Below are 23,926 nucleotides of genomic sequence, written 5' to 3' on the forward strand. Positions count from 1 at the left end.
CACTGTGTTCCATGACACGCTTAGTGAGAAATTATTTGGTGTGTCTGAAAAAGGATTCCGCAGTCACACAAGTATGGAGAAGAGCTATGGACTCTCTATCCTGCTCCTAGAGTCTCAAGAGACAATAAAGGCTCCGAGAATTCCAACAGGGAAGAAACTCGTTTATCTTTATAACCTAGTGTTTTTCCAATCTTATTGACCTCCAACTATTTGTTTCAAGGGACAGTTACTAAACTCTTATAGAATATGAATGTTCTGAAGAACTCGACTTAAAAAATGATCATTTAGGGAATTCTAGAACCTATAAAATATTAAGATAGCCATAGGTTCTTCTTACCATTATAAAAGGATTTCTACTTTTGCCCAAATATACTTGTATAGTTATCCTGCTTAGAGACAGAAGTAAAATTCAGGGTAGAATTCTAGAGAATTGAGAAAAAGGGCAGAAAAAGTTATTAAATTCTTGAAAATAACAAAAGAAGGATAATAGACTATGATGTCAATCAATGAATATTATACTATTTTACTGATCACTGACATATTAAGAAACTATCAAGTATATATACATAATTTTATAATACTTTTAATAGTTTTAAGTAATGACTTTATAGTTAAATATGTCTATGTAACTTAAAAAGAACACACTATTAAACTTCCTCCTTTATCTTGGTTTAAGTTTCAGAAGTCAATTAGGAGTAGAGTATTAAAACTAGCATTAAAAGTAAATAGTGTCTATCAATGTATAAGCGTCATATTTTACGTTTTCATCTTCTCATTTTCTTTCAGATCTAAGATAAAAGAATCAACTTCTATAAAAAATAGGCATTGGTCCATCAAAAAGAAAGCAGTGCACACTTTTTTTTTAAATAAAAGGCTGCCTTCCTCTTCCAATAAAAAAAAAGACAGCTGATAATATAATTTTCAAAGAGGAGTGTGTGTGTCGGGGGGAGAGAGAAGATAAGCATGTTTTGTGTGTGGGGGGGTAAAGTTAGTAGCTCATCTTTAATTTGCTTTCCTTTGTAATTTCTTCTATTTTAAAATTTTTATATATTTATTTGAGACACAGTGAGACACATGCACACACACACACACAGCCCTCTCACCTGTCAATGTTTGGGATTGGGTTAGCCAAGAATCCAATGCAGGTCTTCCATATGGATGGCAGAAACCCAATCACTTAACCCATCACTGCTGCTTCCCAGGGTTCGCATTTCTAGCAAGCTGGAGTCAGAAGCTAGAGCTAGGAATCCAACCAAGGTACTCCAGTATGAGCCATGGCCTTCCTAACAGCCATCTGCACCACTAGGTCAAATGCTCAACTCTCTGTGATTTCCAAGTATCAGAAATCACATGGAAGCAAATTAATAAACATGTAACAATATCAACTAACTTAATATATCCTCAGAGGAATTTTTCAAATATATATATATATATTTTGACAGGCAGAGTGGACAGTGAGAGAGAGAGACAGAGAGAAAGGTCTTCCTTTGCCGTTGGTTCATCCTCCAATGGCCGCCGCGGCCGGTGTGCTGAGGCCAGCGCACCACACTGATCTGAAGGCAGGAGCCAGGTGCTTCTCCTGGTCTCCCATGGGGTGCAGGGCCCAAGCACTTGGGCCATCCTCCACTGCATTCCCGGGCCACAGCAGAGAGCTGGCCTGGAAGAGGGGCAACCGGGACAGAATCCGGCACCCCGACCGGGACTAGGACCCGGGGTGCCGGCGCTGCAAGGAGGAGGATTAGCCTAGTGAGCCGCGGCGCCGGCCTCAAATATATTTTAATGTATTTGGTGCAAAGGGAGACTTTGTTTCATAGAAGACCATTGAATAGGAAATAAGTGATGTCAGAGATGCCCTGCCTCAAGCATACTTTTCATTGTGCACCCAAAATCTGGCACAACTTTCTAGAAGTTAGTTCGCAATGCACTTGAAAAACCTTACAAATGTAAATACCATCAAGATAGCAATCCTGCTTTTAGGCATTTATGTTATAAGCAGAGTCTGAGACGTTCGTAAAGGTACCCAAAGATGTTAGTCATGATGCTGGATGTAATAGCAAACATTTTGAAATAATCTTATTTTGAGCAATTCAGCCTTGTCTTGGTAGATTTGGTACAAAGAAGGGAATATTAGCCAGCCATTTCAAAAAATGATTGTGGAGACTATCTAAACACATAAAAATATTTTAATATAGATTTAAGGCAAAAAAAAAAAAACAGGTCATAAAATGGTATTTTCATCCCTGCCTGGTTGAAAAGAAAAAAGAGAAGCTGGGTATACATGAACACACACACACACATACGCCCTGAGAGAAAGACAGCACATATACAAACCAACTGATAGTATCTATCTCAGAGTGGGCGGATTATGGATAATTTTCCCTTTTCTGTTTGCAGTGTTTTCCAAATTTTCCTTGATGAGCGTGTATTACCTTTGTAATTTAAAAAGGAAAACATAAAGAAACAATCCATCATTCAGTCTCATTGTCCTATTAGCCTCCTTATATTATTTGTTTAACATCCTTTAAAAGAAATTGGTATTTATTTTTACAGCCGCAAGCAGAGCTTCTCTGCATATATTGCTATTCCCGTGGGCACCCAAGAGATTGGTGACTTCCAGGGCCGGCTCCAAGTAGGCAGGCCGATCAATCTCTCTCTGAGTGTCTGCGTCTCCAGGCCTGACCTTTCTGGAAGTGGGCACTGATGGGATCCAGTGTGGAAGGTGTAAGGATGCTCCCCACCTGGACCCTCCAAGCTCTTCCCTTACGGCTCAGGGCTCACGGCTGACATTCTTCCACCTGAGAGCCATTCTTCAGGCTTATGGATTTTCACCCTATTAAAATGCAAATAACCCAGGAGAAGTACACATTAAACTTTACCTGTCACCTGGGTTAAATGAGTATAACATATCATTTTCTGGGAATAGGTTTTAATGGGGAAGACATGGGATTTCAGGGAGGAGGGAGACAGAGAGAAGAAAGTATGAATGAATAGACATGGTGTCTGAGGAGTTATTAATATTCACAATAGTAATATTTTTATTTATGGTTTATGAGTCACTTAGGAGTAGGTTATCACATTTAATCTCAATTAAACCAAATAAAATGGCTGTCACCGAGGCAAGCTATTCAGACCAGATTTGGAAAAGTACGGAAGACAAAATCTGCAGCCTTAGAATTTTTCTAGAGCCACTCCTGAAAGCTACAATCTCAATCATTCAGATATACTCTTTAATTCACTCCGTTCTTTAAGCTGCTTGTAAGTAGGTTTGATACTGTCCAAATAACTGGATTGCATGTTTCTGAATAAGGTTAGAATCAGTCAAGAAAGGGTGACAGCATCTTACTTGACTGATGCATACCAAAAGCCAGGATCAACGCCTTTGAGAAATTTTTGTTCTAAAAGACAACAGCCAACTGGAGACACACATGAAAGACGCTAGTGAAAAACTTTAAGAATATTTATGAGCATGAATCTTTTTATTAATGCTTGAAGAATGGAAAAGAAAGGGAAGGACCAGAAAGTGATAATAAAAGAATGCAAATGAATAAAGGGAGAGCATATAGAATTACTTTTTTTAAAAACCATAAATATATAAATAAAGTACAAGTACAGGGTAGTGCTTAACAACACTGACTCTGGAACCAACTGCTTGGGTTTGAATTCTTGCTCTCTCACCCACTAGCTGTATGAATGTGTTCCCCAACTTCCTCCTCATAAGAAAAGGGGATGATAAAGGTATCTGTCTCATGGAGTCTCTCTATAGAACAAATTAGTTAATATTTATAACATGCATAGGCATAGAGCAATTGTCTTAAAGTGATGATAAATCCTCATACATACTCACGTATGGCCAGGAAGAAATACATCACAATGCTAATGTATGTTAATTCCACATAGTAGAGGTATGACTTTTGAAATGCCAAAAAAGTCAACATATATATTTTCATAATCAAAGAAATAATGATACACATCAACAACATTCATCAGAGGAAAAGAGGTGCTTGCCAATTCAAGATTAATGGTTATATTTAGTACATTCCAATCCTTAAACTTTCAGCTAACTAAAGCTATATTAATTACAAAATATATACTGGCAAGCATTTGGCAAAGCAGTTGGGATGCTCACATTCCAAATCAGAGTGTCTGGGTTCGAGTCCCAGCTCTGTTTCTGGTTAAAGCCACTGCACACCCTGGGAGGCAGTGGAGGATGGCCCAAGTACTTGGGTCCCTGTCATGCACATGGGAGACCCTGATTCCTGGCACCTGGCTTTAGTCTGGCCCAATCCTGGGTTTGCAGGAATTTGGGGAGGAGAATCAGTGGATTGAAGAATTCTTTCTCTCTTCTTTTCAAATAAAAATAAGTAAATAAATGAAATTTTAAATCAGAGATAAAGAATACTAAGAAATAAAATGCATAATATATAAATAATATTTACAACTAATATGGCTATAAAATACAACTAATAAAGTAGTAAACCTGGCAAGTAAAAAGGATGAGTAGAAGTCAAGATTAAAAGACAAAAACAAGGAATTATTAAGCTGAGGTTCTGACTTGGAGGCAGGGAGTGTTTAAAGAATTACATAGGGATAAAAAATTATGTTTTCACAATAACATACATGGAATGATCATATGATATTAGCATGATAAGATAATTACCAGCTTTATGAGGAGAACTGATATAGGCAGATACGGAGATTCAAAATATTAATAAAATTAGCACTGGCGAATATGCTACAGGAAACAATTAGGCATTATCTCAAGACTAGACAAAATTATCTAATGGGTCCTGCTCTTCCTTACCTTCTGAATTCATCAAGGAAGTTATATTTTAGAATGATTTATGACCCCACGGCATCTGGCAGAGATGACCGTAACTCAACTCTTCATTCTTAGCTACTGGGATCCAGTGAAGAGGTTAAGCTGAAAGCGGAAATGACTTACTGGAAAGGAAGTGCTGAGAGGCTGGGCCAAAGTCCCTGTGGGCTTCATGCAGCTGCCTGATGCGGTCCTCCACGGCCACCTGGGAGGGAAAGAAGAGAAATTATGTCCTCTCATCACAGCACATGAGGAACAATTAAAACAACCTATCATTTTTGGCAAGATCTTTGAGGTCTCTAAGGCTGAGAACACTAAAGCAACAATTCATAACTCTGCCTTTAATATGCACTTACCATCCATAGTCTGCAAGACTCATTTTTATCAAACCAAGGCCAAACACAAAGATTTCCTCTCTTGGAAATGTTAAAATGAGGTTTTTCACTCTACTCATTGGCAGCCTCAATAGAACTACTGCCTCAACTGGCGCCATCACAAAGTAGAAACTCATTCTTTTACAAAAAGATTAGTGAGGTGGTTATTTGCTATTATCTTAAGTAACTAGAGGATCTTAGAAATGACATAGATTTTGTATGTTAGTCTGCTATTTTTGACTTTTTTGGAATTAGCGTTGATCAATAATTAATGAGTCACTGGGTGATAATTACTGAGAATTAATAAGTAACAAATAGTTGATTAAGTATCAAGGACGCAGAAGCAAGGCTTAAATTTGGGGTATTAAAGTATGGGTAGCAGAACAGAAGAAATTTTCAGATTCCAGTTTCCAGTAGACTTGGAAATTACTGGGAAATATACCTTTACACTACATGGCATATAAATCACCGTCTTCATGTTTCTCTACACTATATTGATGCAGTGTACTGTCACATTAGTGAGCTCCATTCTTGGTGGGCCAAAAAGAAAGAATTTCGTGGCGAAATGGCATACTCTGTCATCTGGCATTTGCTAACTCAGTGTTTATGGTGACTGCGAGCATGCTAGCTCTATAACGCTGAGTTCTGATTCAACTGTGAACACAGCTTTCCCAGAATCACCAGAACCCAGAGGGCTTAGCTCCCGTGGTGTGGAGAAGTCCCAGGAGGTGAAACTGCTCGGAACCTATCGGCAAAGTGTTTCAGGTGGCCTGCTCTGCTGTCAACTCTGACCTTCTAATGTCACTGAAGTGCCTAGTGTGCATCCCAGACAGTCTTCCATGGGGGAGACCTGCATTGCGTGGCTCCTTGCGCTGGCCTGGTTCTGCCTAGGCAGTTAATAGGCATTTGGGGAATGAATCAGCAGATGGCAGCTCTCTGTCTGTCTCCATTTCTCTGTCCCTCAAATAAAATAAGTAGATAAAAATAAAATCAAATAATGAAATGAAATATTCAGGAAGTAGCATTCAAATAATTAAAGACCTGAGCACAACATTTTTCTTTTTACGAATGATCATTAGAGAAAGGTATTGTGTGGATACAGTGCAGAAGTGACTTCCTAAAGAAATAGCTTTGAGACAAAGACTTGATGGCAACCAAAGTCCACTCAACCTGTAGCTACTTAGGCACAGAACACTGCTCTGCGAGCTACAGTGTGAGGCAATGAAATATGATCAACTTTTTGAAACAATAGCCTCTATGTTTTTAATCAATGTAAGGAAGCATGTACAAATCAGACAGCAAAAGACAAACTATAAACCAGTACCTTGCATTCTGGCACAATTAGTGCTTTGCTCAGGTAACATTTTGCTGCCTTTATATGTATCCGGGAATACGGAAAGGGGTATGCATGACACAAATGCTGTAGTTCCTGCTCTCTCGAGGTGCAAAGGGTTGGAGGAGAAGAAAGTGATGTGGCCAGGCCAGGCAATGCCTGGCTAGCAGAACACTGCTGTTGAGGAGGACAGCAAGGTAGAATTAGTTAGGCACCTGAGGAAGTGGAGGGTACAGAACCAGGCATTCCAAACTCAAGATGCACTCCATAAGCCGAGGGAAGCGTTGAAGACTTCTGTGTGATGACTCACTATTTTAGAGGAAACTTGGGTTTTAGAAAGATTAGTCTGTCAGTGTGGCATAAAATAGATTCAAAAGGGGCCCTGAGGCTGAGACCAGTTACAGGCTGTTGCAATTGACTAGACTCGAGGAATGAAGAGAACGCTGCCTGGAGTGCAATCTTAGGAGGTGTTTTGAGAAGGAAGACCTATTCAATTTGGTGGTGAAGCTTGCGTTTTGAAGATGCAGATAAACAACTAGATTTCAGCCAGAACACCAGCAGCATGAGGATACTGCCTTTGGAAATGCAGGAATTAGCAAGGGGAGGAATGGCGTCCGTGCGTATGAATTCATTTGGAACATGGTAAGTGTGACCCAACAGTGAAGCCTTTACCTGGAGATTCTTGCACAGTGAGAGATGACCATTTTGTCCCAGTTGTTAATGGAAGGGAAGGGGAGTGATAATCAGGGCTCTTAGAGTGAACTTCGGAAGGGTGTTGAGAAGGAAGGCCTAAAGGAACAGGAATGGAGTCTAAAGGGACAAGAGGAACCCAATTTCCTCTGAACCCTAGACCCTGCCTCTCTGTTCCCTTCTATAAAGAGGAATACAAGGATAACATATTCTTGGGAGCAGACGCCCTGTTTCCACTATTAGATCATCGATCATGAAAGCTTAGAACTGGAAGCAACCTTATCTATGATCCATGAGGGTTTATTCTTTAGAACCATCGCAGATGGGCAGAAAGCTGCCATCTGGTCCATGAGTACTCATAATCTAGTTCGCAGCAATTCTTTAGTAAATGCACGTCAGGGAAAAAAGGTCCTTTCAGTTTATGTGCTCTGGGAGCACAGGGACACATCATTCTTTCCTTACTATACGCCCAGTGACTAGCGTAGTACTTGGCATATAGCAAGTGCTCAATTCATGTTAGTTGAATGAATTAATGTACAGTTTATTCCTGGATCTTCACCATAATAGTTACATTTACATAAATACTTTTTCGAGATTCCTGACACAAGGTTTTGGAAAAATCTCCCTCCCTACTTCTCTCTCTTACTTCCTTCCATTTTTTGATGATAAACTTTAAAAAAAACAGAGGCAAGAAAATGATTTAGATTCATTTTGACAATAACAATGGATTAAAAAAATTAAAGCAATAATTTGTAAAATGACCCTGAGGCCCAAATCTCACCCCTATTTGTTTTATTCTAATTTCTAAGCAATCGTATTTGAGAGTGCTGAGGAGTATATATCACTTTCCTTTGCCTTCTCATCACACATGAATTCTGTAAACGGTGGACTGACTCTAAAGGCCTCTTCTTTTTGCTTTAGTATGAAATGTCTCCATACTCATTCCAAGGATATTTACTAGAATGCAAGTTCTTTGTCCATGCAGACAGAGACCATGTCTGTCTTATTCAAAATTCAGCACAGTGCCAAATTCACAGGAGAGGTCCCTTCAATTCATATTCAGGAAATGAATGACGGAATGACTTTTGAGTTCCTGATATGTGTTAGGCATTGGGTTAAGATGAATATGGTGAACCTGCAAGTGTGCTTTTGGTGGTGGTGGGGTGTTTGGTTCAGTGGTGAAGACACCAGTAAAGATGCTTGTGTTCTGTATCAGGGTATCTGGGTTCCGCATCCAGGTCTATTACCATTGGCTCCAGTTTCCTGCTAATGAAGACCCTTGAAAGCAATGGTGATGCCTCAAGTAATTGGGCCCCTGCACCCACATGCACTCCCTGCTCTTGTTTTCTCCTGGGTGTTGTAGGCATTTGTGAAGTCAACCAGCAGTTGGAAGCTCTTAAGCTCTTTTTTTCTTCTCAAAGTAAAAAACAAAACAAAACAAAAACAAAACAAAACAAAAAACTAAATAAAAAGAAAGTATATAATTTGGGGGATAATGGATGAATACCAAGTCATCCAACTATATTAATGATAACACATTCTAAATTTCTAGCATTGACCATATCCCCAAGCTCAGTCATTCCTGTGTATTTGATATCTTTATTGTACTTTGGTCTTCAAGCTTGCCTTAAATAAACCAAAAGAAAAAAGAAAGAAAACGTATCGATAATAGGTGGTTCCTTGAAATGATTTCAAAGAAATTTATCTAAATGTAAACACTGGTTACTTTGTCTTAAATTCTCAAGGGCTTCCTCTTTTTCTCTTGACCTCTTAGTGAAATACTTTCAGGTATTATCTCCGCTGCAGGTTTAGGAGAGTTAAAGATCACTTCATGATGTGGAAATACAGTGCTAGACAACAACAACGTGGCTTCTTCCTTGTGTCCAAGGCTTCTTACTGATCCTACCTATACAAAGCAGCCTTACTCTAGTCTAGGGAAGAGATGCAGCTAGACACGTCCATTCTGACTCTCTGGCTCTCACTTCATCTAGACCCTTGGTAAATACCCATGGGCATGCAAGAGCAGACTTCACACCTGCACTAATGAGCTCGTTGGAACAAAACCAGAAGCCCTTCTTGTGCTATGATGGTAGTGAAGAAACCACACAGCTGACTCTCTGCAGTCTACTCGGGAGTTTCCATCCTGCAGCTCTGCAGTTTGGATGGTTTCCTGCGTGCATGTGTGCATGCTTCAGAATTCACTATTACTTCCAGCTCCCGCCATGCAGCACTCAGAAATACAAGCCCCAACGGTTATTCTGGAACCGCTCCTAAGACTTATTTACAGTTTCAGTTAAAATTCTTTTAACTAATTATAATCCTTCCAGTTATAATCCCTTCTAAAATCCCTGCGTCTGAGGTGGGCATTTAGCCTAGCAGTTCAGATGTTGGCTAAGAAGCCCATGTCATGTATCAGAGTTACCTGGGTTTATCCCTGGTTCCAGCTCCTGACTTCAGCTTCCATGGGAGGCAACAGTGATGACTTAAGTGACTGTGTCCCTGCCACTCATGTGGGAGGCCTGGATTGGGCTCCTGGTTCCCAGCTTTGGCCCTAGTATATACACGCCCATTGTGGATATATGGGGAGTGGACCAGCAGGTGGGCGCTCTCTGGATATGAATAAACAAAAAGCTTAAAAAACACATTGTTTTTTAAGATTCTGATTTCTTTTGTGCTATGACTGAAAAATAATGGTCTGAGATAAGGTTTGTAGTGAGGGTTTTGTGATTGGCACAGCTTTGTGGCAACACAACCTGAGCTTACTGAATGCAAGGAGTGGCTGAATTCTCCCCTCCCATTTGTATGTCTTCTTGTCGTTGGGACACTTAGGAGTTAAACACAGTTTCTTGTTTTTCACTTCAGGATAGATCACGGGAAAGCGACCAGCACTAAGTCTGCTTACTTTGAGCAGGAGCATAATTATTAGTTGATTCTGGATGATTGATGGCGTGGGTACTAATGGTGCCATCCGAGACCATCATTAATCCACCTCTCTAATGTTCCTCTCTCATAGCTCCCCCCCCCTTCTATTTTAGATTTCTGTGCCAATTCTCTTCTTTACCTCTAACTCCTTTTCATATTCCCTCTTTTCCCCTTCCTCTCTCTCTCTGAGCCCCACCTTCCCCCCAGGCCTCAAAGAAGGGACTGTGCATCATTGCAATACAGGTGAGGCATGAGGAGGATGGAAGCCCCTGACTAGAGTTAGGCCAACGTTAATCCAGAAATGATTTTCCTGATTCTGATGAAGTCTGCCATCAATGGGAAAGCCAGAGAGAACCAACAGCAAGTCCTTTGGCCATGGTTAAAGCCTCTTCTGCCTTCACCTCACCGGTTTCTAAAATGTACTTCAGAAATTTGTTTATTGGTTTTTGAGCTCCTACAACTGCCTCGGTCTGTGATAATGGAGTCAGGTTATATCAACATTAAGTTGACTTCATACACTCAAGTACCTTAAGGGGATCATTAATTTTAATTTAGAAAAGCAGCAATCAACCTCCTATCCTGCCTCATTTGTCAGAATCTTTAGTTTTAGTTATATCTATAGACTGTTATGAGGACCGTGATGGAAATGGAAGCGATCGCGGGGTATTTTTTTGGCTTGTTTTTGTTTTTTCCTTCTTTTTGGTTTCAAAGAGATATGAGAAAGCTTGAATCACACTGCTTGGATGATGTAACTCGATGCAGATTTTATCTTCAAAAGTAGGTTTACTTTGAAAACCTTTCCTAATGTATGCCGTGATTTGCAACAGAAACTGAAGTCAAGTGGCTCTCACCTTGCAGCACCACTGCATTAAATCGTTCACATTGCAGCTTAGCGATCTATTCTTGAGCTTTATTTATTCCACATTTGGAAGATATCATTCTCGCAGAAATTGTCTGAGGCCATTGGAGCATTCCATTCTAGGGGCATTTCGGGCCATAAGTAGCATCATGTTCACATGGTAATTACATAATTATGCCTCCTGGTATTAGAACACAGGAGTGTTCCCAAGGACCAGAAGTGGCAATTTGAAATAATTATCAGTGGGATAAAATAGAACTGGTATCGTCTGAAATAATAATAATAAAAAAAGACAGCATATATAGCAGTTAGTGAATCCATACTAAAAGATGACTGAGGCAGGTTGATCAATGAATAAAGAGAAACCAGCAGAAGACAATGGCAAAACCTTCAGACAAGTGTTTTGGATAACAATACACTTGTAGATTTTCATTTTGTTCTACTAATTGCCTTTGAAATGAAGGCTGGGAGGGAGAACTTGCTGAAGAATTCATCCAAGGATCCTTAGGCGGGGAAATCCAGGACTCCTTAACCCCCACTGCGTCCAGAAAGCACTTCAGTGGCTTCCTGACCTTGACTGCCTGCACAGTCACTTTGCCTATCAAAGAAGATTGGCTGCCAGAAGCCCACTGGCAGTCCCCATTTCCCTCTGGCCACTGATAAGCGCCTTTGCTTTTCTCTCCCTGCGGCAGAGATGCCAAGGCCGTACCAGGCAATTCTTTACACATCAATAAACCGCAGACTTCCTCTATGGTGCTTCCAAATCCTCCAGCTCTCCGTCCTGCTCTCTCCACATATCAGAAGGTAAGGCACAAGTTAAATAAAGCAGCACCCTTCGTGCCTCTGGCCACGGGACAGAAGACGCAGCAATATGCGTTTGTCGTTTCTCGGTGCAGGCTCGTCAAAAGTGGAGGTACACACTTGGGGGGTCACAGCCCTCTTTCTGCCTTCTGACCTATCTCTCCTCTTCCTTCCCACCCCGCCCCCTTCTTCACCTCCACTTCCACACCCCCAAGGCTGTTTGCGAGCTCCCCAAATCGGCAGAAGACTTCCCGGCGCGTCTTAAGTTATTTCTCCTCCGACCTAAATGGAAGCCATGGTTTTCTAAATGTGGCTTTCCATAGTGCAGAAAACGACTGGGGAAAAAAGTTCCAAAACACAACATGATCTTTTCTAGGAGCAACAAAAGATTGATTTCTTGGTCATCAGGGAAGTAGGTACACTTCCCTGAGCAGTCATCTGAGGGGCTTTATGAAATTCTCCCTTCCACTAAAGCAAGAAATCCTGAAATCCATCAGGGTACGTGCACTGTACCTTGACTCTCTTTTTAATCCGCAAGTGAAACCAAGACAGTAGAGTGTAATAAAAATGCATATAGCCCCAGGCTTTGTGCCTTAGCAAAGAGAGAAAAAATAAGCTTCTTGACTTAATATGTCTACTGCGAATAATCAGCCACTGCATTGGGGGATTTTGCTTTATAATCTTAACGTATAGCACTGAACTCCATGTTTGTCGTGTGACAAGAATAAAGAAGTGTTCCTTTCTTTCAAAAAAAGACACCCTCACCGGTTTTTCCAAAAGAGAGACATGTGTCAACTTGAAAGAAAACTACAGGGGAGAGGGCTCTCTTGATTTTTAGCAATGTGGTTTTTGCATTTTGCCTACAGTTGTTAGTGCAGTGCCAAGGGGAGGTGGGGTTAGCCCATGACGAGGCTAACATTTGGTTTGTGGGCCTTCTCAGCACTGTTCCAGGATGTGTAGCCTGTCCTTCCCAACTACTGGTTCTTAGGCAATTAATAAATATCCCTAGGAAGATCACTGATAGCTCATAACAGGCATCTAGTATCACAGCTGTGAGTATTTGCATTTTAAGAGCAACTTTAATTAAATAATTAAGCAATTAATTACTCAAATAGTTAATGAGTGCTTATAAAGCACTTTGCTAAGAGAGAGAGAGAGGAAAAAAGTGAATAGGAAAACAAGAAGGGGCAGGTGCTTGGTGTAGCAGTTACGATGCAGTTTGGCACGCCTCTATCCCATCTCAGAATGTCTGGGTTCGAGTCCCAGCTCTGTTCCTGATTGCAGCTTCCTATTATGGCACACCCTGGGAGGGAGCAGGTGATGGCTCAAGTAGTCCCCGACACCCACATGGCAGACCTGGATTGAGTTCTAGGCTCCTGGCTTTGGCCAGGCCCAGCCCTGGCTATTGTGAATATTCAGTGAATGAACTAAAGGATGTGAATACTCTCTCTCTCTCTCTCTCTCTTCCTTTCAAATAAATATAAATCATAAAAGTTAAAAAAGAAAACCGGGGTGGGAGCAGCATTGTGTCATAGGGGTAAAACTACTGCCTACAATGCCAGCATCCCATATGGGCATTGGTTCATGTCTCTGTAATTCTGACTTTCAAATACATAAATGAATCTTAAAAAAAAGAAAATAAGGAGTCAACATTTAGTGAATTAAGTATTTATAAATAAGCATAATAAAGTAATATTGGAAATATTTTGGAACAGTATAACCAATCTCTGATTTGATAGTACATTAAAACTACGTCGGAAGGTTTTGAACAATACAGGTTATTTTCTCATACCTACAATTTCGGACTGTGCGGCTGTGTTTGAGAGTCTGTACTTTAAGGTTCCATGGATGATTTTGTGTACAGCCTGGCTTTGGAACCATGGGTGTAGTGGACAGGCCACCAATTTTATGATTCAGAAAGACCTGAGTTGGAATCCCTTATTAGCTCTTTGGCCCTCAGCATCCTATCGAATAATCTACAAACCATGATTTGCTTAACTGTTAACAGAAATATTGACTAGCAATAACAGCAGCAATGTCAACAGCAATAACAGCAAACATTTATAGAATATTTGCTGTGTCCCAAGTTCTATTTCAAGAGCTTGACAGGTATATTCCATTTAAGTCTTCTCTATCAGAAGGGAAACTCGACGAGGGCAGCAGTCAGTCTCTCTTCTTTCAAGGCTGTATTCCCAGGACTCAGGTCAGCTCTTGTCTCATCGTAGGCATCCAGCTGAGTATCTGAGAGAATGAAGGCCCCTCCGCGGAAAGTGCCACAATAACGTGCATCTGACAGATGAGATGGCGTCAAGTTCACGGCTGGAGAGGCCACTTTCTGGTGCTCAGTGGGCACTCCTTTCTTTTCTTGGTAACTGGAAAGTGCTCCAAGAACCCAAACTAGCTACAATGGGTACAGAGTGTCTGGATCAAATTCAGGAGACAGGTTGCTTTGAAGATGGGCCTTCAAAATTGGGTAAGCTTTTGATGGGCAATAACGGAACTAATGTTCTGGGTGGCAAGAGCAGAATGGGCAACTTTTTCGGCATTAGTAGAGGCCTGGATGTGGAGTATCAGCTGAGGGAGAGCTGAATAATATATGTGGCTAGAAATGCAACTTGGAGTTCAACCAGGGCAGTAATGGACTGTCAGTTATAAGTACAGGGACTTCATTTAATTGTTCATGGGGAGGCATTAAAATATTTTAAAATAATTAAATTAAACTGTAATTTAACTTAAAATAATAATTTAAAAAGTTAAATGATATTCCTTTTTAATGCATCAACATGACAATAAAATTCAAGAAGAATGAGAAGTATCTTTAAGAGGCAAGTCTCTCTACGACCATGTCCTCTGGCTATCTTGCTCCCCACCCTGGAGAGAGTGAAGAAAGGATAAATTGCCAGAAAGAAGAGCAAGAGATGTGTCATCGGATGCGATGGGTCACATGTAAGGGTACCAGAAAGAGGGAGGGGTAATACAAGCCTCAGCCGCACCCTGGGTGAGGGAAGGACGTGGAAACCTCACTGGTTTGGTGGGGAACAGTTTGACCTGAAAACCCAAGGCACTCACTCACTAGTGGTACAACGACTGGAGGAAAGGCTGGGGAACTTTCGAGAAGGATGCCAGTGAATGCTCCTCAAAAGCCCGCCCGTAATTCATCCTGAAGTTTAGACACCAAGATCCCTCCTGGAGCTTAGTCAGCAATGGTACATTTTACTAAAGATGAACTAAGGTGTGTAGGGCACTGAACAACATTTGTTGCAAGGTGAGCGCTGAGGAAATTGTTATTTATTTGTGTTAAGAAGTGAGCATCAGAAGAGAAGAGAAGTGGATGGGTTTATCAGACCCATCTCCAAAGGAAGTTCCTTATTTCGCTACCTCAAGCTAGCCAGTTGGGAACAGCCAGGTGACTTCTTCTTTTTTTTTTTTTTTTTTAAAGATTTTTTATTCATTTGAAGGCAGAGTTACAGAAAGAAAGAGGGAGGGAGAGAAAGAGACAGAGAGAGAGAGAAAGAATTTCCATCTGCTAAACACTCCCCAAATGGTTGAATGGACAGAGGTGAGTCAGGCCAAAACCAGGAGCCAGGAACTCCGTCCATATCTTCCACATGGTGGCGAGGGCCCAAGCACTTGGTCTATCTTCTGCTGCTTTCCTTGGCACATTAGCAGGGGGCTAGACTGGGAAGTGGAGCAGCCGGGACTTGAACTTGTGCTCATATGGGATGAGCGCTTCACAGGCTGCATCTTAACCCACTGTGCTACAGTGCTGACAGGCGATTTCTATCTCTCAGCAGGGCTTACATCTAGAAAGTGTGAGAAGTGGGCTCAAGAACACATTATTCCATGAGCACTTTCAAGTGCTACTATATGAGGGTTCTTCAAACAAGCTTGTGGAAGATGAAATTAAAAGCTAAGTTTATTTTGGTGCAAACATTTTTGAAATGCATGCATAGGTTTTGCATTACACACATTTCCAAGAAGACTTCTTATAAAACTGTATTGTGTTTGCCTTGTGGGGGACAGAAAATATGGAACATCAGAAATCCCTGTTCATAAGGACCTTGTATCTTTCAGGAAGACGGCTGCACCAAGGGACAAATAAAGACACTGTAGGTGATAGTCTCTGTGCTAATGACCAATAAGAGTGAAATGAATTCTAGAAGGGAGAAAGCAGTGAAGCTTAGAACAGCCCGATGGACATGAGAAAGGGTGACCTAGAACACACTGTCCTAAGGCTTAGCACCCCATGTCCACTGAGGAGTATTTTCTGAATAGGCATTCTGTATGCTGTTGGTGCCCTGATCTTAACAGATTAGAGAGTCCTGATTTTTCCAGAGGTTTCACTTAGGCTTTCATTTTTTTTTCCTTTATTTTAGTAAGCAACAATTCATCATTCTCCTTCCTTTGAACTATCTCACACTTATTTGCAAAGAGCTTTGAAAATAGAGTGCTTCAAGTTGCTTTTTTTTTTTTGTCTTTGTATCCTGTATCACCATTGATTATTTTTGTGGTTATGGGAGTATAGGTAGTTGGATATAAAAGCAATGGATAGGGGTGGTGTTGTAGCATAGCAGGTAAAGCTGCTGCCTGTGACGCCAACATCCCATATGGGCACAGGTTCACACCTCAGCTGCTCCACTTTGATCCAGCTCCCTGTTAAAGCCTGGGAAAACAGCGGAAGATCACCCCTGGGCCCCTACTGTCATATGGGAGACCCACACCCCTGGGCCCCTACTGTCATATGGGAGACCCAAATGAAGCTACTGGCTTCAGCCTGACCTAGTGCTGGCTGCTGTGGCTGTCTGGGGAGTGAACCAGTGGGTGGGAGATTCTCTCTCTCTCTCTCTCTCTCTCTAACTCTGACTTTCAAAATAAATAAACAAAAACAAAATCACTGGATGATTTTTTTGTTTAGATAAAAGTAGTGGATTTTGCATGAGTAAAGGGCTGGAATCACTATCACTTCTACTTGATAATGACTTCGGAGCAGAGATATCAAACTTTTTTCTAGACTTTCCCAAAGTAATGCTAAACCTCATCCATAGGACTTTGAACATCTATTCCTTGATCTAGGATTGAACATGCATTTCACATCTTGGAGAAAACTTTTTTCTTTTTTTGGTTAGCTGATCTTTTTATCCCTTCAGGCATTAACCAGTCTTTTTATTTTCCTAGCAGCATTTCTGGAGCTAAATTCCCTGAAGGCTAAAGCATCTACTGGATGGTTCAAAATGGTAGTGCTAAAAGTTTGCTTTTGTTGTGCTATTTTTTAGTAGAAAATCCAGTAAGAAAAATGTTCTTGCATATGAAAGAAAAGTGTAGTAAATTTTCACGGATTGAAGTCTAAGTTTGAATGTTTAATATTCCAATTTGAGTTGGTGTGGACTCTTTAATATATAATGAAGAGAGGCCAGCAATGTGGCATAGCAGGTAAAGCCACCGCCTGCAGTGCCCGCATACCATATGGGTGCCAGTTCAAGCCCTGGCTGCTCCACTTCCAATCCAGCTCTGCTATGGCTTGGGATAGCAGTAGAAGATGGTCCAAGTCCTTGGACCCCTGCACCCACATAGGGGACCTAGAAGAAGCTCCTGGCTCCTGGCTTCGGAATGGCGCAGCTCCGGTCATTGTGGCCAATTAGGGAGTGAACCAACGGAAGGAAGATCTCTCTCTCTGCCTCTCCTCTCTCTGTGTAACTCTGACTTTAAAAAAATAAATAAATATTTTAAAAATTATATATATATTATATAAAAATTATATATATATATAATGAAGAAAGAATGTAACAGAGTAAACAAATCTCCAGCCCAGAGATATTTATACATCAGAGGCAAACTAATATTTTTAAAATAAAACTTTATATGACAATGTATATGCTAAACATAGATGATTGTTAACTATTCACCAAAGTCAAGTCTTTAAGGACTTTAAATATGAACAGTACTTAAATTACTCAATAAGTGTATTAAAAAACAGGACTTAAAAAAATTCCAAAATTTGGAAACTTCAGCAACTCAATCTAGTTTTCTGTCCAAAAGGTAAATGAATTAGATGGAATCTCAATAACAAGTATTGGTAGTCCCAAATAAGAACAAAAACACCTTCCCTACAATTTATCAAAGACGCACGGTTTTCATAGCAGCCTTCAGCACTCGTGCATGTGAGATAAGTGTCTTTGTGCTCTCTCCACTTCAGCATCCAAGACATTTTGGCCAGGACAATTATTTGCTGTGCTGCCCTGTGTATTAGCGGATGTCTAGCAGCAACCGTGACCTCTACCTACTAGATGCCAGGAGCACCTTGTCCCCAGCTGGGACAACCCAAATGTCTCTGGACAAGGCTGTGTTTGCTCGGAGGGCAAAACTGTCCTTGGCTGAGAACCACTGGTATGTGGTGAGCCCTCACGTTCTACTTCATACAAACAGGTACTGATGCTCGAGGTAAGACCTGAGTCTTATTCTACAGCTCTAACTAAAGAAGGGGAGTTAGGGCTGGTGCTGTGGTGTAGCAGGTAAAGCTGCCACCTGTGATGCTGGCATCCCCTATGGGCACCGGTTCAAGTCTTGGCTGCTCCACTTCTGACCCAGCTCCCTGCTAATGTTCCTAGGAAAGCAGCAAAAGGTGGCCCTAGTAGTGTCTGGGCCCCTGCACTCACGTGGGAAACCTGGATGTAGCTCCTGGCTCTTGGCTCTTGGCTTTGGCCTGGCCCAGTGCGGCCATTTGGGGAAGATGGAAGACCTCCCCCTCTGTCTCTTCCTCTCTCTGTAACTCCGATTTACAAATAAATAAATAAATCTTTTTTTTTTTAAAGGGACGTTAGTAGTTCCTAGTTATGCGCAGACTAGCCTCAGATCTTCCTGATTCAGGACTCCTGTAGTTGGCAGTCTTTGTTCTGGGAGCTCTCCAGTTTGGCTGGCACCGACTTTATGAGACTGGCATTGCAATCTAAGAGCTCCCTCCACCCAATTATTCTTCATTCCCTTTTTCTTCAGAGGTTTTATTCTCTAATCAATATGTCTTGTTATCTGCTCCTTGGAGAACCCAACTTACACCAGCAATCAAGCAATCAGCACATTCTCTTCCCTTAACCTTGGGCTGATTTGGGCCATTCAGAGCCAGGCCCAGGCTGGTTTCAACCCTCGGGACACAGTAGTTCTCCCTTTTCTTCCGGGTACGTGCAGGGTGCAAACAGGAGAGCAGATGGCCTGCAGCAGTAAGGCTGCCTGAAAACCCCCACTACCACCACCCTCCTTTTTTCTTAACTCATCTGAGTTTTCTGCACTTTTAGGCAGGAGTCCAACATCATATACTTTATAATAAAGGGGAAACTACAGAAAAATTAAGAAAATTAGCACTAAACCTAAAACCTATCAAGAGCTTGGTATATATTGGGGCTGGTGCTGTGGTACAGTAGGTTAAACCTCTGCCTGCGGTGCCAGCATCCCATATGGATGCCTCCTCTGGTTCCAGCTGCTCCTCTTCCCATCCAGCTCTCTGCTATGTCCTAGGAAAGCAGTGGAAGATGGCCCAAGTCCTTGGGCCTCTGCACCCGTGTGGGAGACCCGGAAGAAACTCCTAGCTCCTGGCTTTGGATTGGTGCAGCTCTGGCCTTTGTGGCCATTTGGGGAGTGAACCAGTAGATGGAAGACTTCTCTCTCTCTTTTCCTCTCATTGTCTGTAACTCTATTTCTCAGATAAATAAATAAAATCTTAAAAAAAAAAGAGCTTGGTACATAAGTTATTCAAGAACTAAAAAGCCTACTGCTTTTTTTTTTTTTAATTCTAAAGATACTCCATAAAAAGATAGGAGAGGGTAGAATTGTACCCCTTAGGTATAATGATTTCACTAACAGCTGAATTCATTTTCTAGAGACTTGCTCCACTCTCACCACAGTGAATCAACAGATACATAACAGTGGATCGTAGCTACCAAAAAGTCATCAACATACATTGGTTTCTTTTTCCCATCATGAGGGTTTATGAAAACTTGGGTTTTCAGTTGCTTCTAATCTCACCATTCTGTGTTGCTAAGGAGAACATTTACCTGACTATGAGATTTGATTTGAAGCAATCCCTCAGGCTTGAGACTATTTCAATAATGTGTGTGCATTTAGGACTTTGAAGTATATCTGATTCAGTACTCTTTTTTAATAAAGAGATTTGTTTGAAAACTCAAAGCCACATTTGTCCACTGAAAATTTTTGTAAAGCTCCATTTGTGAAAAGCAGCATTGAGTGGAGCTGCTGGGGATCATTAGCGACAGCCAGATCATCAAAGGAGATGCTGTGATAGGGAAAGGAATGTAGACATTTTTGCTGACTTTCGCTAAGCCGGTGACCACCTGGGATCTGGCCATTTGAAAGGGTGTTAGCCGTTGATAGACCCTAATAGATGCCCCCTATGCTTTTTGCAAAAAAAAAAAAAAAAAGGATTCTATTAAAAGATTTGTAATATGGGCTCCCTGTTTAAAATGAGGGCTCAGGCAGCTGCCCTTTTCCCTCTATCTGGGAGAAGAAAGCTCCGACCAGTTTTCTAACATCAGGTTTCCGTCAATAATTATCAGCCATGACACCAAACTATTCCTCTCTTTCTGGCTGGAGAGCTTGTCATCTTCCTTGGTTCTCTCTGTTGTTCTGCATACAGCAGACACACCCGAGTACATGAGGACATCCACAGTACTTGTCTGGTTTGAAAACAATTCAAGAGGAACCCCAGTTTATTCTCTCTCAGATTGGGAGAGTGCAGGGGAAAAACATTCAGCCATACAACTGAGATGCTGCCCAGTTGTGCAGGGAGTTGCTGTTATCTAGCATTTGGCTGATAATTTATGTTTTCAAACTTCTGCAGTTATGAGGTACTGGCATGCATTGTGTTAGGAGTAGGAAACTCTAAGCTGGGTTTTCAACACAGATTCCTGCAACCAGCTTGCTAGGGATGCTTATTTTCAAATGCTATGGCCAACAAATGTTTTGAATATGATTTTTAAATCGCAAAGGGAGCAAGTCATGAGCTTCTTGTGTTTCTTTAGAAGCTAATCGCATTAATTAGAGAACTGGCGTAGGTCCTGGATACCCTAGGCTATGCACTGAGGATAACACAAACCATGCCGACACAGGAGTATAAGGGTATGAGGAAAGGCAGGGAGGGGAATGGCGTCTCTAAGGGCACAGACTACTGTGGGACGTAGTGGAAGGAGGTTAGGAGAATGCAATCAGGCAGAAAGCCATTCTCTTATTCTTAAAGTTGACCTCCTCCCCTACAGAAAAAGGGGTGGGGGAGGAGGAAAAAAGGTAAGTAGAAGGAGAAATCTGGAGCTGACAGAGGTGGGAAGATCTCAAAATATCCTACAAATTTTCAGGGACTCCCAACTTGGTCTTGGTGAACATGACGAAACTAAGCTTGCTCTTCACTCGTTCCTTTTAGAGGTTTTTGATTTCCATTTGCGCTGTTACATTTAATCTGAGTGATAATCACTGCATTTCCCCTTCAATGTCCTTTTGTATTTTTTGGCATTTCAGTCTATTTCTATCTGTCTTTGAGTCCTTTTCTTCTATTCTAAGCCATTTTCTCCTCTCTTATTGCTTTATTTAATGTTTCCCTCCTGCTTCAGCGTAACTGCCTTTCCCCCTCCATCCATATCTCTAAATTAGGGGTCTCTCCCTTTTCTATGCAGCAGCCTCTCTTCAGCACGCTGTCTTCACTTTTCTCTATTGTAGTCTCTTTTGTGATTGGCCAATAGCAAAATGAAACTTACTAGAATCCAATTCTAAAAGCACTTTAGCAGGCTGGAATCTTATCATTTACTCCCTGAATCACTATCATCAGTGTAGTTGGTGCAGAACGGTATTCCATTTTGGGGCTCATTGGATAAGTACGAGTTCAACCTGGTGGTCATAAAATAACTGGGGGAAATTTGTTCCCTCTCCTCCTTTGGAGTGCAGAACTTTGTGACTGACCTTGCTTCTTTATTTTCTAATTATGCCCTATGGAAAAATAACATTTTTAAATAGATACTGTGGAGTGTCTAAGATTTTTCTGGGCCTTTTATGAACAGCAGTGCCATTTCATTTTCATCTTACAGATTATGCAATATAATTCTGGAAAATTAAACTACATGCCCAAGGAAGGGTTCAACATTTCCAGAGGACCTAGCATTTTCTGTCTCCCAGCAGATTAAAATTATATCCAGTTTTAATGACTGATCCTGCAACACTGAGTTCTATGTCAGGAGAATGTTTCCATGTTGCTGCTGACAGACCACTTACTACTATTTGCTGATGTGGGCCTGATGAGTTCTGACAATCAACAATAATAATCGTATAAACATTCACATTTATTGAATGCTTGCTGTGTGCCAGGCACTGCGCAAAGTGCTTTATAATTATTATTTCATTTGATCTCTCCAATAACCCCATGAGTTAAGAATACAAATGCTCTAGCATTCAGGATTGTTCACATTGGATGGTTGATTTAATGGAGATTTTTTAAAACTGTCTAGTAAGCTCCCATAGAGCTTTATTACACTTATTCCCCATGCTACCAAAATGACACAAAGCCTGTTCTGCTTTGAATTCTTGTATTACTAGTTTTCTTATATGGAGGGTTAAAAATACAAACAGATGCTCTGTTCACATGACACTGCCGCTGCCCTGCTGCACTTTGGGGTCTGTCGGAAATACCTCTGGCACGTGCGTCACATCTCAGCTCACCCCTAATTCCACAGTCGGCAGCAGTGGGCAGTTCTGCAGAACCAGCACCGCATCACAAAAGTGAGCTCTGGGCCCTGCTGCTTCCTACCCCAGGGCTTTCCAGCGCTGTGGGAGCTTCTTAGATGGGAAGGCTCAGCTACAGGGGGGTTAATGCTTTGGAAGCTAGTGTTAACCCTTAGGTGCAGGAGCAAGTGGGTACATGCTCAGATTCCTCCCATTGCAGGCTCAAGATAGCCACATTTATTTTATTCTGTACACTTCTCACACGTTCCAGAGGAGAGCTTCTATTACTTTGTTGTCTCATTCTTCTCAAGTCTCTTACTCCTTTCTTAGACTCACTTCCTAAATAATGTTCTTTTGCCCAAGTCTTTGTCTCAGTTCTGTGATTGGGAATAACCCTAATAAGGACAACAAGTCTTGGGAAAGGTCTCACCTCCATTAAACAAGAACACTTGATGGGGGCAAGCATTTGATGCAGTGGTTAAAACGCTGCTTATGACGCCTGCGTCATACGTAAGACTGGCTGGGATCTAGGTCTAGCACTGTTCCCAATTCCAATTTCTGGCTAATAGATACTCTGGGGGGGGGGGGGGTGGACAGCAGATGATGGCTCTAGTGCTTGGGCCCCTGCCACTGCTGGGGAGATCAGGATGGAGTTGCTGGCCCTTGCCTTCAGCAGGTGTTTGGGGAGTGGATCATCAGAAGATCCCTGTCTATCCTTGTCAGTCTGCCTTTCGTATAAATTAAAATACATACATTTTTTAAAAAGATGAATTCAGGGAATGCATATGTGAATACTATTACAAAAGGAATGTATGATGTTCACAATGGGAAGTGCACATCATCCATTATTTAAGAGCGTGTTCGTCAATCAATACACACTAAGGGTGATCCAGGCACTGTGTTGGGATGCTGATGCTGAGGCTGGGATTGAATCCAGAGTCTGATGAAAAGGCTTCCCTTAGGGTAGCACGAAACCACAGAAATACTTTAAAATAACGAGAGTTGCACTTGAATTGTGGAGAATGGACAGCAGTAAGACCAATAATCAGGAAGAAAATTTAAGAGACTGGGTAGCACCTAGGCAAAAGATACTGGAGGCAGGGGAGAGATAAAGAAAGGAATGAATTTAAGAGATGGTTTGGGTATAGAATAGACAAAACTTGCCTATGCAAAATATCAGATTTAAAGATAAAGGTGGGTTCAGAGACAATGCCTGAGTTTCTGGCTTAGATAACTGGGGTGAAGACAGTGTTAACAAGAATACCAGAATTAGGAAGGGAAAAACATCGAAGCTGGACCGAGAGGAGGACAATGCTGGGCTCTGTCTGAGACATGTGAAGTCCCGAGGTGTCTCTGGGACATTCAGGTTGTGGTGTCCAGGGGGCATGGAAGGGAGCTGGGTCTGAAGACAAGGTGAGAGA

The 23,926-nt window shown here is 41.5% G+C and overlaps 1 protein-coding gene across 14 annotated transcripts in view; it reads right to left on the reverse strand.

The window, feature by feature from the left end:
• DMD (dystrophin) overlaps positions 1-23,926 on the reverse strand; it is a 2,249,390-nt gene that overhangs the window by 236,820 nt on the left and 1,988,644 nt on the right. For all 14 annotated transcript variants that reach the window (XM_070067426.2, XM_051827673.3, XM_070067427.2 and 11 more), the window contains one exon: positions 4,943-5,021. In XM_070067426.2, the coding sequence (XP_069923527.2) occupies positions 4,943-5,021 (79 nt within the window). The remainder of the gene's footprint in view (positions 1-4,942; positions 5,022-23,926) is intronic.

Source organism: Oryctolagus cuniculus, chromosome X, assembly GCF_051225735.1.
Source record: "Oryctolagus cuniculus isolate XC-2025 breed Fujian yellow rabbit chromosome X, ASM5122573v1, whole genome shotgun sequence".
Classification (NCBI taxonomy): domain Eukaryota; kingdom Metazoa; phylum Chordata; class Mammalia; order Lagomorpha; family Leporidae; genus Oryctolagus; species Oryctolagus cuniculus.